Source organism: Camelus dromedarius, chromosome 4 (genome assembly GCF_036321535.1).
Source record: "Camelus dromedarius isolate mCamDro1 chromosome 4, mCamDro1.pat, whole genome shotgun sequence".
NCBI lineage: Eukaryota > Metazoa > Chordata > Mammalia > Artiodactyla > Camelidae > Camelus > Camelus dromedarius.
The window spans coordinates 3782230-3795894 of NC_087439.1; the positions used below are offsets into that span (position 1 = coordinate 3782230).

Here is a 13665-nt window from a genome sequence, read left to right on the forward strand (position 1 = left end):
AAAAAAAGAGAGAGAGAGAGGGAGAACATATCCTTTCACTCTTGCAGTAATTCCGAGTTGAGCACTGCAGCCCAGGACTCCTAAAATCTCAGATGTAGACTGCATTTGGGGCCACATTCAGAGGATCCCTGGTCCAGGAAGTGGGGCCTTGGCCAGTGTCATAATTCAGCAGAGAGGCAAACCCCAGGTCGGAAACTAACAATCATAACCATTCCATTTACCAAGCACCTACCTGTCCCGGGCCTGGGACCAGCAGCAACAGTGTCACTTGAGAACTTGTTAAAATACAAATGCCCAGGCCCCACCCTAGACCTACTCTCCAGAAACTCTGGAAACTCTGGGGTGGGCCGGGCAGTCTGTGCTCTAACCGGTCCGCCAGGTGGTTCTGATGCCTGCTGAAGTCAGAACCCGCGAGCCAGGGCCTCCTCTACTGGGCAGATAAGGTCTGATAACTGTGCAGTCGGTGGCCAGGGGGTTGTGTCTTTTCACTGGACCCCCCCCCCCCCGGGGGCTTTAGCACTTTAAGACTTCAGAGAAGAGGGAATTAACATTTGCTGAGCATCTCTGAGGTTTAACTTCTCCTTTAATCTCCACAGCAACCCCATGAGGCAGGTCTTCATCTCCCAGTTTAAAGAAAAGGGCTGAAAGGGGGAGACCAAGATCACACAATTGGTGCCCACACGGCCAGGCTTCCAAATGCAAATCCCATGCCTTTCCTCCCAACACCACCCAGGGCCTCAGGGACACATTTCTTGCAAGGTCCATGGACCCTGGGAAGTGGAGAGTCGGGGATGGGGAAGCAGGGCTATCAGATGCTCTCACTGCAGCCTCCTCCGCTCCCAGATCCCGCAGATTCTAGGCATTCCCCTCCCAGGCTTTCTGCCCTGACCTGGCTGCTCTGAGGGCCTGGGAGAAGCAGAGACAGGTTGCATGTGGGGGAAAAAACAGTCTGCCGGGCAACACTGGACATGTACTGCTGACCCCGGAATAGCATTCAGGGGGGCCAGGAGTTGGATGAGGAGGCAGGCATGGGCAGGGGCATGCAAAGCCAGTCTGGGCAGATGCTAAGCTTCCATGAGATGCCCGATCCTCAAAGTGGTGGGTCTGGAGCAGGACTGCAGCATGACACCCAGCAGCCTTCGGCACTTGTCCTTTGTGGGACCCTTCCAGAATGAAAAAAAAAAAAAAAATATATATATATATACACACATATATATATATTTTTTCATTTATTTAAAATAGTTTTTGACAACTGTGTTTATATAAATATGACTACCATCCAGGCTGGACTTTATTATTATTTTATTTTTATTATTATTATTATTATCATCATCATTTTTTCTTTTGATTTTACAAGAAATTAAGACATTTTTGTTGGTCTCTAGAAATATGGTGGCCCTCGTGGCCAGCTGGAGCCTGCCTCCTGGGCGGGCCTTATCCCCTTAGACCTCACAAAGCAAACAGCCTGGGCCTCCCTTTGCTCCTTAGCAGAAGACAGACTCTCCTCTACCTGAGGGACGACTCTCCACCTGCAGGAACACACCTGGGAGAGAGGGGAGCGGGAGTGGGTTCTGGACCCAGATTTCGGCTCTAGGGACACCAGTCATACTTGCCTTTCAGCAGGTGCGTGAGCGCGGACGTCTCGCTAAGCGTCTCTGGGACACAGTTGCTTCAGGTGGCAACCGAGAATGCCGGGCAAATGCTCTGAAAGTTCTCAAAAGTTCGAAAGCAAAGCTTTCGGGCAGGAGAGGGGCAGAGATGCGGTCTTGCGGGACGGGGGGCGCGCACCGAGTAGGGCGCAGATACCCGCGTTGAGAGGTGTTTGCTGAGATGTGCGGGGCGCGGATTCACGCGTTCTTTCTTACTAAACTCTCCGAGGCTCCCGGTCCCCCCAGAACTCCCCGGGGCGCGGGCCAGGCCGTGTCCGTGGGCAGCTCGGGCGTGCGTCTGCGGGTCTCGGGTCGCGGCCCGGCGCGGGGAGGCGGGGCGTCTGGGCGGCCGGGGGCGGGCCGGGGGCGGGGCGCGCGGCGGCGTTCCGGGATTCGGGCTCCGCGGCGCGCGGCGCTCGGTGCTGCGGACGGACCACCATGCTCGGCGTCCTGCACTTCCTCCGGAGCTTCTTCAAGGTGAGAAGCTGCGTCCCGGGGCCGGCGATCCGCGCTGGGCGGCGTCTGATAGCGCGCGGGGAGCAGAGCCGCGGGCGCGCGCCGCTGCGCCCCGGGCTGACCGCTGGGCACCGGGTGGGTGGGGGGGCACCCCGGGCGCTCCCTGCCGCCCCCAACTTTCCGACGTGCCGACTTGGAGACCGGGAGCGTGGCCATCCGGAATATGGGGAAGGAGAGGTGGCCGTCGGAGGCCGGCTGGACGGCAGCCCCGGGCCTCCCCGGCACCTGCTCGCCCTCGGCACGCAGGGCACGCGGCAGCCTCGACCTCTCAGCGCAGGACCGCAGGTTCCGAGAAGGAAGGCTTGTGCCTGGCCCAGCAGGTGCCCAGAAAGTGGTTGATACTGTGATTACTCGGGCTGAGAGTACCTGAGGTACCGAGGGAGCATACCAACGGGGTTGGGGCGCCGTTTTGAGAATGGGGTATCTAACTGGGAACAGGGGAACAGGAACCTGGGGAGTGTTAGACTTCTACGCGAGGGGTGCCTCTCCCCAGGCTTGAATTCCTGGACGACTCACTAGAGGCAGTGGAACCCGCTCCCTTGGGGGCATCTCTGCCTCCCGTGCCCGGATGGGGCCCCATGGAGAGCAGTAAGCTCCAGGGCGCTGTCAGAGGGTAACCAGCTGCAGAGTGCCGAGCTCCACCTCCCCAGGTGAGCAACCTGGGAAGGTGGTGGGAGGTGGGGTGGGGTTGGCTCTGACTGCGACCAACTACATAAAACAGAGGCAGGGAAGTGTTGCTGGAGTGACAGGCCCTGGAGTGGGCAGCTGTGCCTGGGGCCACGGCCAGAGAGTGGCGCTGTCCCTGGTGGGAGGAGGAGCTGCTCTGTCTGGCTGCGAGGCCACCTTCTCCTCGAAGTGCAGACTGCAGTTCCAGGTGGAGTTCTGCAGCTCTGAGAGCTCTGGGGGAAGTGACAAGAAACCAGTGACCCAGGACCGGACCTGTCAGAGCCCTGCCCTCAGCCTGTTCCTCCGCCAGTCTGGAAGAGCAGCCTGTGAATCAGCTCATATCCCCAGCGATGATTACATGCGCACAAACGCCAGGAGGGGAGAGGGGCGGAGCCTTCAGGAACTTACACTGCTGTGTGCAGGAGAAGCCTGTGAGAACAGGGCAACCTGGCAGGTGTCAGGTATGTGGCTCAGAACACACAGGCACCCCTCCCCCCACACACACTTTTGAATTCTGATTCTGTTTCTAACAAGCTGTACAATCTTGGGGCAGTCATGTAACCGCCTCGTCTTTGTTTTTCTGACTTGAAAAATGTGGACCATAATTCTGCACTTTTCAAGGTGGTTGTGGGTCTTATGACAGAAGGAACGTGTGTTTGTAGAGCAGTGAGCCCGGGATGTTGGTCCTTATCTATGGCAGTAACCTCGGTGAGGGGAAGTCTGTCGGGCAGAATCAGGAGCTGGGGGATCAGGCAGCTGCTGCTGTGGAAGAGGTCACTGGACATCCCAGGGCGACCACCTTGCCCACCTGCTGACTGGGAGCCTCTTTGAAAGGGGGCCTTTGGGAAGATATTCTCATGGGATACACTGCCCTCACATTTCCAGCCTGTCCCCAGAGACCTTTGCACCTCTCCTTGTCCCCAGCCTTTGATGCCGACGCTAGGGTACCTGGAGGTCCTGAGACACCCAGGCCTCTCGGTGTGTACACCATGGAGACGACCAGATGTTCATGCCAGAGGATGTCCCTTTTTCCTGCCCCGCAGAGCCACCCTCAGGAAGGGCCCTGAACGCCTTGGCAGTCCACTTCTGGCTGTACAGGTGTATCTCGCAGAGTTACCTGTAAACACCATTCACACGTGCTCTCCCTTCAGACGCTGGTTATAAGGACCATCCTGTGAGGCCACAGGAGTGGGAGGTGAAGGGAACCACCTCCTGATCCCTCCTGGGCCTGGACCCTTATGGACCACTCAGCGATGGTTGCTTGCTTGATCAAGAACGCTGCTTCATCCGAGGGGACTCAGCTCGCTGGGGCCCAAAGTCAGACTCTGATAACAGAGACACACACAGTCCCCACCAAGGCTTGGGAGCAAGAACAGTCCCTCAAACCCCAGGCCCCAGCTGAGATTTCTGTTGGGGCTTGCTCTGCCCTGGGCACTCAGGACACTGTGGTAACCAGGAGGTGTGACAGCCATGTGTCAGAGCCCTTTGCAATGCAGGGAGAGCAGAGAGCCTGCTCACTGCCTTTGGGATCACCCAGCAAATGCGTTGGAGCAGCCCACCCAAGGAGGAAGTAAGTCACTTCAAACATCCAGGTCCATCTGGCAACGTGGCTTTCGCTATCAAAGGGCTGTCCCCAAACGTTCTGGACAAGTGATCACTTCTGCAGCCTGCCCAGAGGCTTCACGGAAGTGGAAGGTCCGCTGATTCATGGAGTTTATGCCCCACACTCTGGTACACATTAGGGTGCCTTGCTACTCGCTGTTCTCCAAGTCAGGGTGGTGCCCTAGACCAGCATGAGGTCCTCTGGGGCAGAAGGGTCAAGGTGTCTGCGCACGAGATCATGGCACAGAATCAGCGAAGCCTTGAAGCAGCGCGGTGAAGCTATGCTGCTTGTCATGGGGAAGGCAGCCCACTTCTGCTCATCCCTGGGTGCCAAGAGAGGACACACACACACACACACACACACACACGCACATTTTACACCAAGTCAATGGCCAAGAACCGTGACAGATTTGTTCCACTTAGGAGGTCACCCGTGGGACAGCACAGGCCCTGAAACAGTCCACTGGTATCCTTCAGAGCCCCCTGCCTTCTGAACAAGCCAAGCTGGGAAGTCGAATAGAGCTACAGTAGGGGTTTCTAGGCTGGTGGTTCCTTAGCTGCCAGGGATGAAGTAAGGCTTCTGAGTCCCTATTATGGAGGGAAGGGGTGTTCCAGGAGCTTCCAGGTAGCCTTTCCTACCACAGGAGTCTCCACATCACCGGTGAAGGAACCTGGGTGGAGTTTCTACTGCAAACTGAGTGTGTCTTTGCCATCTGAACACCCAGGAGCCAGGGAAATCTCTGGAGGACAGATTCAGGATTCCAATGGGCTAGCACGAGGTGGGTGCATGGCCAGCCTGCCTATATGACCTGCCGTGTCTCCCACCTCCCACAGATCCTCGCTCCCAGTGTGGGCTGTGGTGACATCCTGCACCGCCAGGAACATTGTTAGCTCAGAGCCAGTGTTCACTAATTTCCAGATGGTCTAGGTGTTTCTCTGCACAGGAGTTTTTGGGAGATTCACAGTGCTGTTTGTTTAGGATGTTGTTACAAGTAACCAGCCTCCTCTTCATGGAAGGAGCTTGAGGTCTGTTGACTCAAGCCTACGAATGAGATGTGAGGCAGTGGAGTTTCATCAACGAATGCTTATCAAACACCTACTAGCTGCCAGACACTGTTCTAGGCACACCAAGCGCCTTCTGTCTACCAGATCCGGTTAAAATTTTTATTTTTACATTTTTATCAATATTAGCCAAGTCTAGTGGGACCCTCTGATGTTGCCCATTCATTCTGGTCCTGGCAGCCTCATGATATCAGTTGATGCCAGAGACATCAGCTTCTGCCACCTGAATGCTACTTCTCACCCTCTGTTGGGCCAGCCCGCACCACTCCCATCTGCCACCCAGGAAGCATTTCTCATCAGCATCCCCAGCTGATAGAGAACGACTTTTAGGGCAATTTTCCAAGATGTTGAGATTCTTCCTGCCAAGGTATTTCTCTGTGCCTTGGGGACAGGGCGTGTCTGTTTCGTTCTACTGGAGACACAGTTGAGGGTGGCGAGCAGGTTGCCGTTGATAAATCCACTCCAAACTCTGCCCCTTCAGATATCTGGATTCCTTCAAGGAACGTCCACCTTTTCGCTTCCATTTCACAGGAAGTTGGTATCAAGCTGAGGTTTTAGTCAAGCAACAGGCCACCTGCGGGAACACACACTGGCTGCCAGAGCCAGCTTGTGGCCCCCAGAACGGGCGAGGCCCCCATGTCCACACATTCACCCTGGTCCCAGCGATGCTCTCCCCTCAGAGGTCAGAGTCTGGCACGGTCCAGCCCTCACATTTCCCCAGGTTCCGGCCAGTACCTGTTGACCATGTAATCATTTTCTGAAATGTGAGCCTTTTCCTGGATAGTTTGAGTGGGTCATTGGTTCCCACGGCCGTGCGGGGATCTGATTCTACTTTTTGTCCTCGAGGCCAGGAAGGGGCAGGGGTGGACGTGAGGAGGACTGGCCTCGCTGTACAAGGCAAGGTGATCACGGGCTCTGGAAGCAGGGGGTCTGTGAACGCCTTGACAGATGCCCATTCCTAAGACTGGGGTCTCTGTCTATTCTCAGCGATGCTCTGACGTTCATTCAAGGAGCAGGGAAGCAATCCATTCGGCTAGCTTCATGACTCACCAACCCACAGATTGATGGACTCAGACTGCCCTTGGTTCAGGGGTATCTCAGGCCTGTGGCTGCAGAAGAGAAAACACCACTTTCTGTGCAGTCAAGAATGCTGGGAATTCAGAAGCAACACACTTACCCCACAGTACCGGACATCTTCATGTCTCACTCAGGCTTTGCAGCACAAGTCACTTTTCCCTCCAAGACACTCAGCCACGGCTGCTATAATTAAGGCTTCACCATGCAGGCACCGAGATGCCAGAGTTCCAGAACTTAATGCCCAATATATTTTCTTTGCCTTTGGCCTCAAATTGGTGGATTAAGCAGAGGGGAGGGTAAGCTCAGTGGTAGAGCACATGCCTAGCATACACAAGGTCCTGGGTTCAATCCCCAGTACCTCCATTAAATAAGTAAATAAATAAATAAACTAATTATCTCCCCCCACAAAATAAATAAAACTAGACTGCTTTTAAAAAATCATTTAAAAAATTGATGGCTTAAGCAATCCCAGCATTCCTCTCCTGCTTTCTCACAGGCTCTGTTACCTATAATCACGCTACTACCAATTTCTTTACTAGTGAAGGCTCTTGGTTGCAAAAGGCAAAAATGGACTCTAGTTAAATGAAAAAAGAGAGCTGTCTTGGCAGGGTGTGGGGTAGCTCCCAGGGCCCAGAGAGGTGGGGCAGAGTCGGTCCTGCTGGACAAGCCAGCTGCTAAGGCTGCCTGTGGCCACCTCCGCTCCTCTCTGAGAGTACCCTCCACCTCTGTCTTGTAGGCCTTAGGTCTGTTCTCAAGATCCAGGGTCCTGGCTGGAGCTGAGCCGAGCTGCCCTCTGGAGGGCGGGAAGAAAGGAAATCGGCCCCTATTCTGTTTCCAAGATGGCTGGGGCCCAGTTTCCCAATGGTCCTGGGACCCCCTCTTCCTGTGAGTCACAACTGCTGTTCAGATGCTGGTCAGGAAGGCAGCAAATGCCTCCCCACCACAACTAAGGACAAGCCCCACTGGGCCTCACTCAGCCTCCCAGCCTTGGGGTGAGGGGTGTGCACCCCAGCCCCCAGGGACGTTTGCTAAAGGGTCGCCAACATGCTCCAGCTCTTCTGGGTAAAGGTCACAACAGGCACCTGAGGCCACCAAGACCCTGCCCCGTGAGAGGTCATGGAGAGGCTGTCCCTGGGGATGACGGAGAGAGGAGAGGGCAGAGTGGGCAGGACAGGCCAGCTGTGGGACTCAGATGCCTGCTCAGAGGCCCTCAGCACCTCCCCGGGGCTGCTGTTTCCCCAACACGGGGCTGCTGTTTCCCCAACACGCCGGACTCTCCTCGGCCGTCGTGCTGTAAATGAATCGACTTGCAGAAGTAAAACCTGGGCCAGGTCAGAGCCCCAAAGGAGTGCATGATCCAGGGGGTCTAAGCAGCCCGGCCAGCGCTGATGATTCAGAGACATAGATTGCCACAACCTTCTCTCCAAGCTTGGGCCAGGCTCAGCCTAGCTCTCTGGGCTGAGGGGGCCCAGCTTCCCTACCCTGGGTGCCTGTCCTCCCCTCGGCCACCAGCCCGTGACAGTGTTCCCCACTGCTTGCTGCAGACCCAGCCCTTTCAGAGCCAGCCTGAGACGCCAGCCACTGTTTACACCCTCAGGGAGAAGCTGGGTTTGAATTTGCTCTTGGTGCTGGGTAGGGCTTGCTGGCCCCAAATGTTTTGTTTGCCTCTCCTGCCAGGTCGAACTGGGTGGTGTCCCTGTGCTCATGAGAAGTGCTGCCTTTCAGGAGTCCTTTCATGATGTCCTCATCTCTGAAATGGGCAGTCTCCTCCTTGCCAGTTGTAAGTTTGTGAGGTTTATTGCCCGGCTCCTGGACCCTCCTGGGTGCCCAGTGTGAGCGCTCTGAGGGTGGGGAGGGTGCTGCCCGTGAGGCCCTGCTGCTCCTTGTCTCGTGACTCATGTACCACAGGTCGGGGGTTGGGAGGTGCCTCCATGCTCACAGGCTGCCCTGCCCTGCCCTGCCCTGCCCTGGGGTGCTGCCATGCCACATCACCTCCTCCAGGAAGTCTTCCTTGATGCCTCCTTCCCTCCCCTTTGGACTCCTTCTCTGTGCTGTCTTTGCAGCTCAGCTTCCTTCAGTCATAGGAGCCCACTGGATTATAACCACGCACATGTTCATTACATGCACCTTTATTAAGGATCAGCTTACTGTATATTTCTATTTTGTACTGTTCTTAGAAGATGCCATGGCTCCACATTATAATTTCCATTTTCCTCGAGTTCCCAGCTTTTCCATTTACTCCCAAAGGTGCTCTGCCCCAGACAGTGACACAAAAACATGCTGTCCTGTGCCTCACATATGTCATATGAAAATCCCACAGCAGAGTGAAAACAGTGCTTCCCGGGTACTTACTAATTAATCAGTGTATGAATTCAAAACTCACCCTGCCTAATACTGGGAGGTGGATTCATGGGTGCTCATTTTATTATTGTTTCATAACATATATAAATCTATTTGGCCTTCGTGTATCATATATGACATGATTTAAAAATTGACCACATGGTGAGCCACTCAGCACGGACAGGAAGTAGGGTAGAAGAAACAGAGAAATCCTTTTCTGGTTGTCACACACTTGTCCATGGCGGAGCTGGCGGGGATCAGGGAAGAGGGGGGAGGGGCTGGGCTGGCCTGTGGGGCTCCGACCTATCTGGGAGCCTGGCCACACTGCAGATAGGAAGGTGACATCCAGGATCCAGAGAGAGCCATGCTCAGTGGCATCTGGTTAAATCAATGACAAGAAGATGACTTTGAAGCACAAGTGATGGGTGAGCGGATGGCCCAGATGGGTGCAGCTGTGGCCCTGCATGCCTGACCTGGGGCCACATCTCTCAGCACAGCTGCACGTCACAGTCACCAGCTGCACAGACTGAGTGGCTCAGAATTCAAGGCTGGGGCCAGGGCACTGGTTCCTAAATCACAAGTGACTCCAGTGCACAGCCGGGCTGAGAAGTACGACAGTACAGACCCACTGGGACAGGGCCATTCTCGGGGCTCCTCTGGACTAAAGGGCAGCACGGGGCCCTGCAGACGTCTCACTGCCCTGTTGTATCCCTTCCCCGGGGACGCAGCCCCTGCCCACTGGATGTGACGGGGGCTGAACCCCAGCAGTGTGATGCTGTCAATCCAGTCCCCCCCAGGCCAGCCCCGAGTGCCTTGGCCGTTCGCCATGTGTGTCCCAAATGAATGAATTTGTCCCTCCTGGCAGCTTTCAGCCAATGAGGTGAAGATTTCTGAGCTTGAGCACTGACTGTCTTGGAGCAGGGCTGGGGCACCTTCCTTCGTGCCTGCCCGCCCCCCAGGGGTGTTGTGAAAGTTAAGCGACAATAAAAGCCTGGAAAAGCACGCGGGTCGCCCAGTGCAGGGGGAGCGCTCAACAGCTTACTTCTCTCCTGGGCATTCCTTCCCCATCTCTACTCCTCTCTGCCCCCAAACAAATATTTATCCCTGGAACCAGTGGAGGTGAGTGGAAACGCATCTCCTGACACGGGGCCACGCGAGGGTGCTGCTCAGGCTGCCGCTGCAGGCGCAGCCCCAGATATGGGCACGAGGTGCGTTTTCACAGAACAGTCAGTGTGGCCCTGGGAGAAGCCAAGTCCTGGAGGACTGAAACTTGTGAGAAAGTGGAAAACAGCTGAGTGGAGTACCGTGGAGTACCGCTCAGCAATAGAGAGGGGTGACCCGCTGGGACCCATCCCAGCCCGGGTGACTCTCTGGAGAATGAGGCTGAATAGAGCAGCCAGAATGCTGCATGGCTGCATTTATCTAAAATTCCAGGCATTTCTGATAGGTCTGTAGTGAGAGAGGGCTCATCAGGGGTGTGGGGGGCAGGTGGGGGCTGGAGAGCGGGAGGACACGTTCACTGTCTTGTCTGGGGCGAGAGCTTCAAGGCGGGCACACGTGTCAGAACCCTCTGGCGGCACCTCCAGTGCGTCCAGTTCACCGCACGTCAGTTACAACTCCACGGAGCAGGGTCTCTCCCTGGCGGAACCGGCCTGAGGTCTCTTGGCCGGACCCTCTCAGAGCCTTCCTCCTTCTTAGAAAACCCCCCCTTGCTTTCTGCACCCCCTTCCTGAGTGCCACAGGTACAGAGGCTACAGTGGTTCTGGGTCGGCAGCCAGGCAAGCGAGGTAGAGGCCCTGTCTAAAGTAGAGACAAGGCGATTCTGGCTTCTTCCGTTCACGCGTCCTTAGAACGAGCTTGTTGACGGTGTGTCGTTTCTGGCTGGTCCTGTAAGAGGCGTATGTGGGGCCTGGGGAGCTTGATCGTCGGGTGAGAGTCAGCCCATCTCGGTGCTGGGCCCCTGGCAGTGGCAGTGCCTCCTTGCAGCTCTGTGAGGCGGCCAGAAAGGACTTGCTGCAGGAGCTGGCCTGGGGAAGTGGGTCTGGGGAGGTTTAAGGAAGCCGGGATGGTGTAAGCAAGCAGAAGCAGCTCCGTGATTGGGTGAATCTCACCCGGGGGGAGGAAATGACTAGTCTGAGGCTGATCCGGGATAGGTGGAGCCACAGCTGTCCGGTGCCCAGGGCAGCCAGCATGGGCTGCTTGGTCTGGGTGGCCAGGACACCCGTGAACCCAGAGGGGCTCCAGCACAGCCCCGGGTGCCGTGCCTGCGGGTGATGTTCCGTGCCACTGTTCATGCTCCACAGGAGGACACCAGGCTCCGCTATGACGTCAGGCTGGCTCTGCCTGTTGTGGCCGCTGTGTCCTTTTTGCTCGTTGGAAGTGAGTCCGTGCATGGCCCACCCTGAGAGCCGTGTCTGCAGATCCGTGCCCACTCCCCTTCTGGCCGTGGTGACCCAGCTCTCCAAGGGGGCCCAGGCAGGTACTCGGGAGAAGCCCGGTGGTGACTGTGATGCTGCAGGAGACCACAGCTCAGAGCCCTGCAGGTGTTCCTGACTTGCTGAGTCCAGCAGGGCGGGTGCTCTGAGCCTCTCCCTGACCTCCGCCACCCCCACCCAGCCAGCTCCGGCCCCCAGTAGCCGGTTCTCCCCTGCCCACCCAGGCAGCTAGCCTCACCCGGCACTGCAGAGCTGACAGGGGAACTCGGGACCCTGCCTCTGTCCCACCTGGAGGTGGAATTCCTCAACCAGGAAAGCCACAGGGCGATGTGGGAGCCGTCGTAAGGCAGAGGAGGTTTCCTGCACCATGGTGGATGTGGGGGCGCCACAAATCCTAACTGCCCGTGGGGTGTGGCTCAGTCACTCAAATCCCCAGTTTCTCTGTAAAAGGGGCTTAATGATGGTCCTCTGTCAGATCGTGACAGTCAGTGAGCTCACATGTGTAAACTGCATGGCCCGAGGACCTTGAGTGTTCAACAGTGAGGCCCCTCAGAGGACTAGACCCCGAGGTGGGCGCTCATGCCCTTTGGGGGTTGCCCCAGTTCCGTCTCTCGCTGTGAGCCTGGAGTTTATAAAACGTCAGGAGAGGATTCACCAGGGAAAATGCTGGCTTGGAGAAGACGCAGCCTCCACCCGAAGGGTGATGAGTAAGACACGGAGGATGGGCGGGCAGCCCTGAAAGGACAGCTGATGGGGCCCCACCCCTGTGGCGCCCAGCTCCACCTCCCCTCCCTGCACCTGGACCCGTGGCTCTCACCCTCCACACACGTCCTCCTCCCCCAGCCCCGGTCTCAGGAATGGGGAGGGATACATGTGGCAGGTCACCTCTGGGCGCCACTGACTGGCCAAGTGGAGACCACAGGTGTGGGAGAGGCCAGGTGGGAGCAGGGACTCCTCCGTGCAAAGGACTCAGTACACTGGGGGCCGGCTGGGAGGGGCACTGAGGACCCCAGCCCAGCAACACCATCCCACCCCTCCCTTCAGATCTGTGGCTTTCCCGGCCCCCCTCTGTGTGGCCTTTAGCAGAGCAGGAGTTTGTTTCTTTCTAAGATGGGTCCAGTGCCTACTTGGTGAAGCAGCCCCTGAAGAGTGGCTGGAGAGCCCTAGGATCTGGGGATGCTCTGGCTTGCCACGGGAGCCTTGGGAGAGGACACTCTGTCATGTGGCCAGTGTCGTGTCCAGTGTTGTGTCAGAGGGGCACCGAGATGGGCAGGAAGGCTGTGTCCTATTTGGAGGGTCACCCCTTTTACTGTTCATAGAGGCAGTTCTGCTCCAAGCTGTCAGATGGGGGTACAGGAGCCACCTGCTCCTGGGATCACCCCAGAGGGCTGGCTGGGCCACCTTCCTGCCACAGGACCTGGGGGAGGCCCACCTCAAACGGTCCCCTAGAGGCACGGCAACAGTCCACCTTTCCTGGAGCTTAAGGTGTACTTTTCAAAAAGCAGCTTTGTACTTTTAAAATCAAGGTGCATTTATAACTGATGTGCATACTTAAAAGTGACTTCCTTTTCCCTCTTGAAAGCTCTCCTTAACTTAGTGGCATCTGTGCACCGTGGCGACAGGACAGTTGTAAACCTCCCACGTGGCCAGAAAACGCAGTGTATGCATCTCTGCAAGGCCCCAGCCCCAGCCCCAGCCCCAGCCCCAACCTGGGAGGCCTATCACTACCAGATGGGGCACTCTGGTCCATCGGGGGCTCCTGAAGAAACCCCCACATCCAGGACATCCTCAGAGTGACATGCAGGGACAGAGGGACAAGTCTCCAAGGGAGGAAGGAAGGATTCCCCAACATTCTCATAGAGGTTCCCACCAGGCCCAGGAGCCACCTGTATCGTTTCTAGAAGTGTGTTTGTTACCGGCAGGTTTTTGTGCCTGATGGACAGAGCAGCGTCTGCTGAGTCCCCCTTCGTGCAGGTGGAGTCACCTCTCAGGACACCTCAGGGAGCAGGCTCAGGGAGGTGGCCCCTGTGTGTCTGCCTGGAGAGCTGGGCCAGCCAGTCATGGGTCACCACATTCAAGGACTGCTTTTCCCTGGGAGCTGGTCCTTCTCGCCTCCTACGAGGCTGGTCCTGGGACCCCCAGACCCTGTCCCCTGCCGCTAGCTGGTCTATTGCCACAGCCAACACACCCGGTGGCTCTTGATTTGGTCCCCAGCTCCAGATTGTCCAAACTGGCCCAATGTCTCTCTCCCTCTGGTCCATGACGGTCACATGGTAAAGCCCAGTGGGCAGAGGGGACTGACTGTAGGAATGGCAGAG

General features: G+C 56.7%; 1 protein-coding gene across 1 annotated transcript in view; it reads left to right on the forward strand.

Moving 5' to 3' along the window:
- Window positions 1-2069: 2069 nt before the first annotated feature.
- ARHGEF4 (Rho guanine nucleotide exchange factor 4) overlaps window positions 2070-13665 on the forward strand; it is a 200632-nt gene continuing 189036 nt past the window's right edge. Inside the window, 1 exon segment of the mRNA XM_064484658.1 lies at window positions 2070-2126. Coding sequence (XP_064340728.1) covers window positions 2088-2126 — 39 coding nt within the window. The 5' untranslated portion in view covers window positions 2070-2087.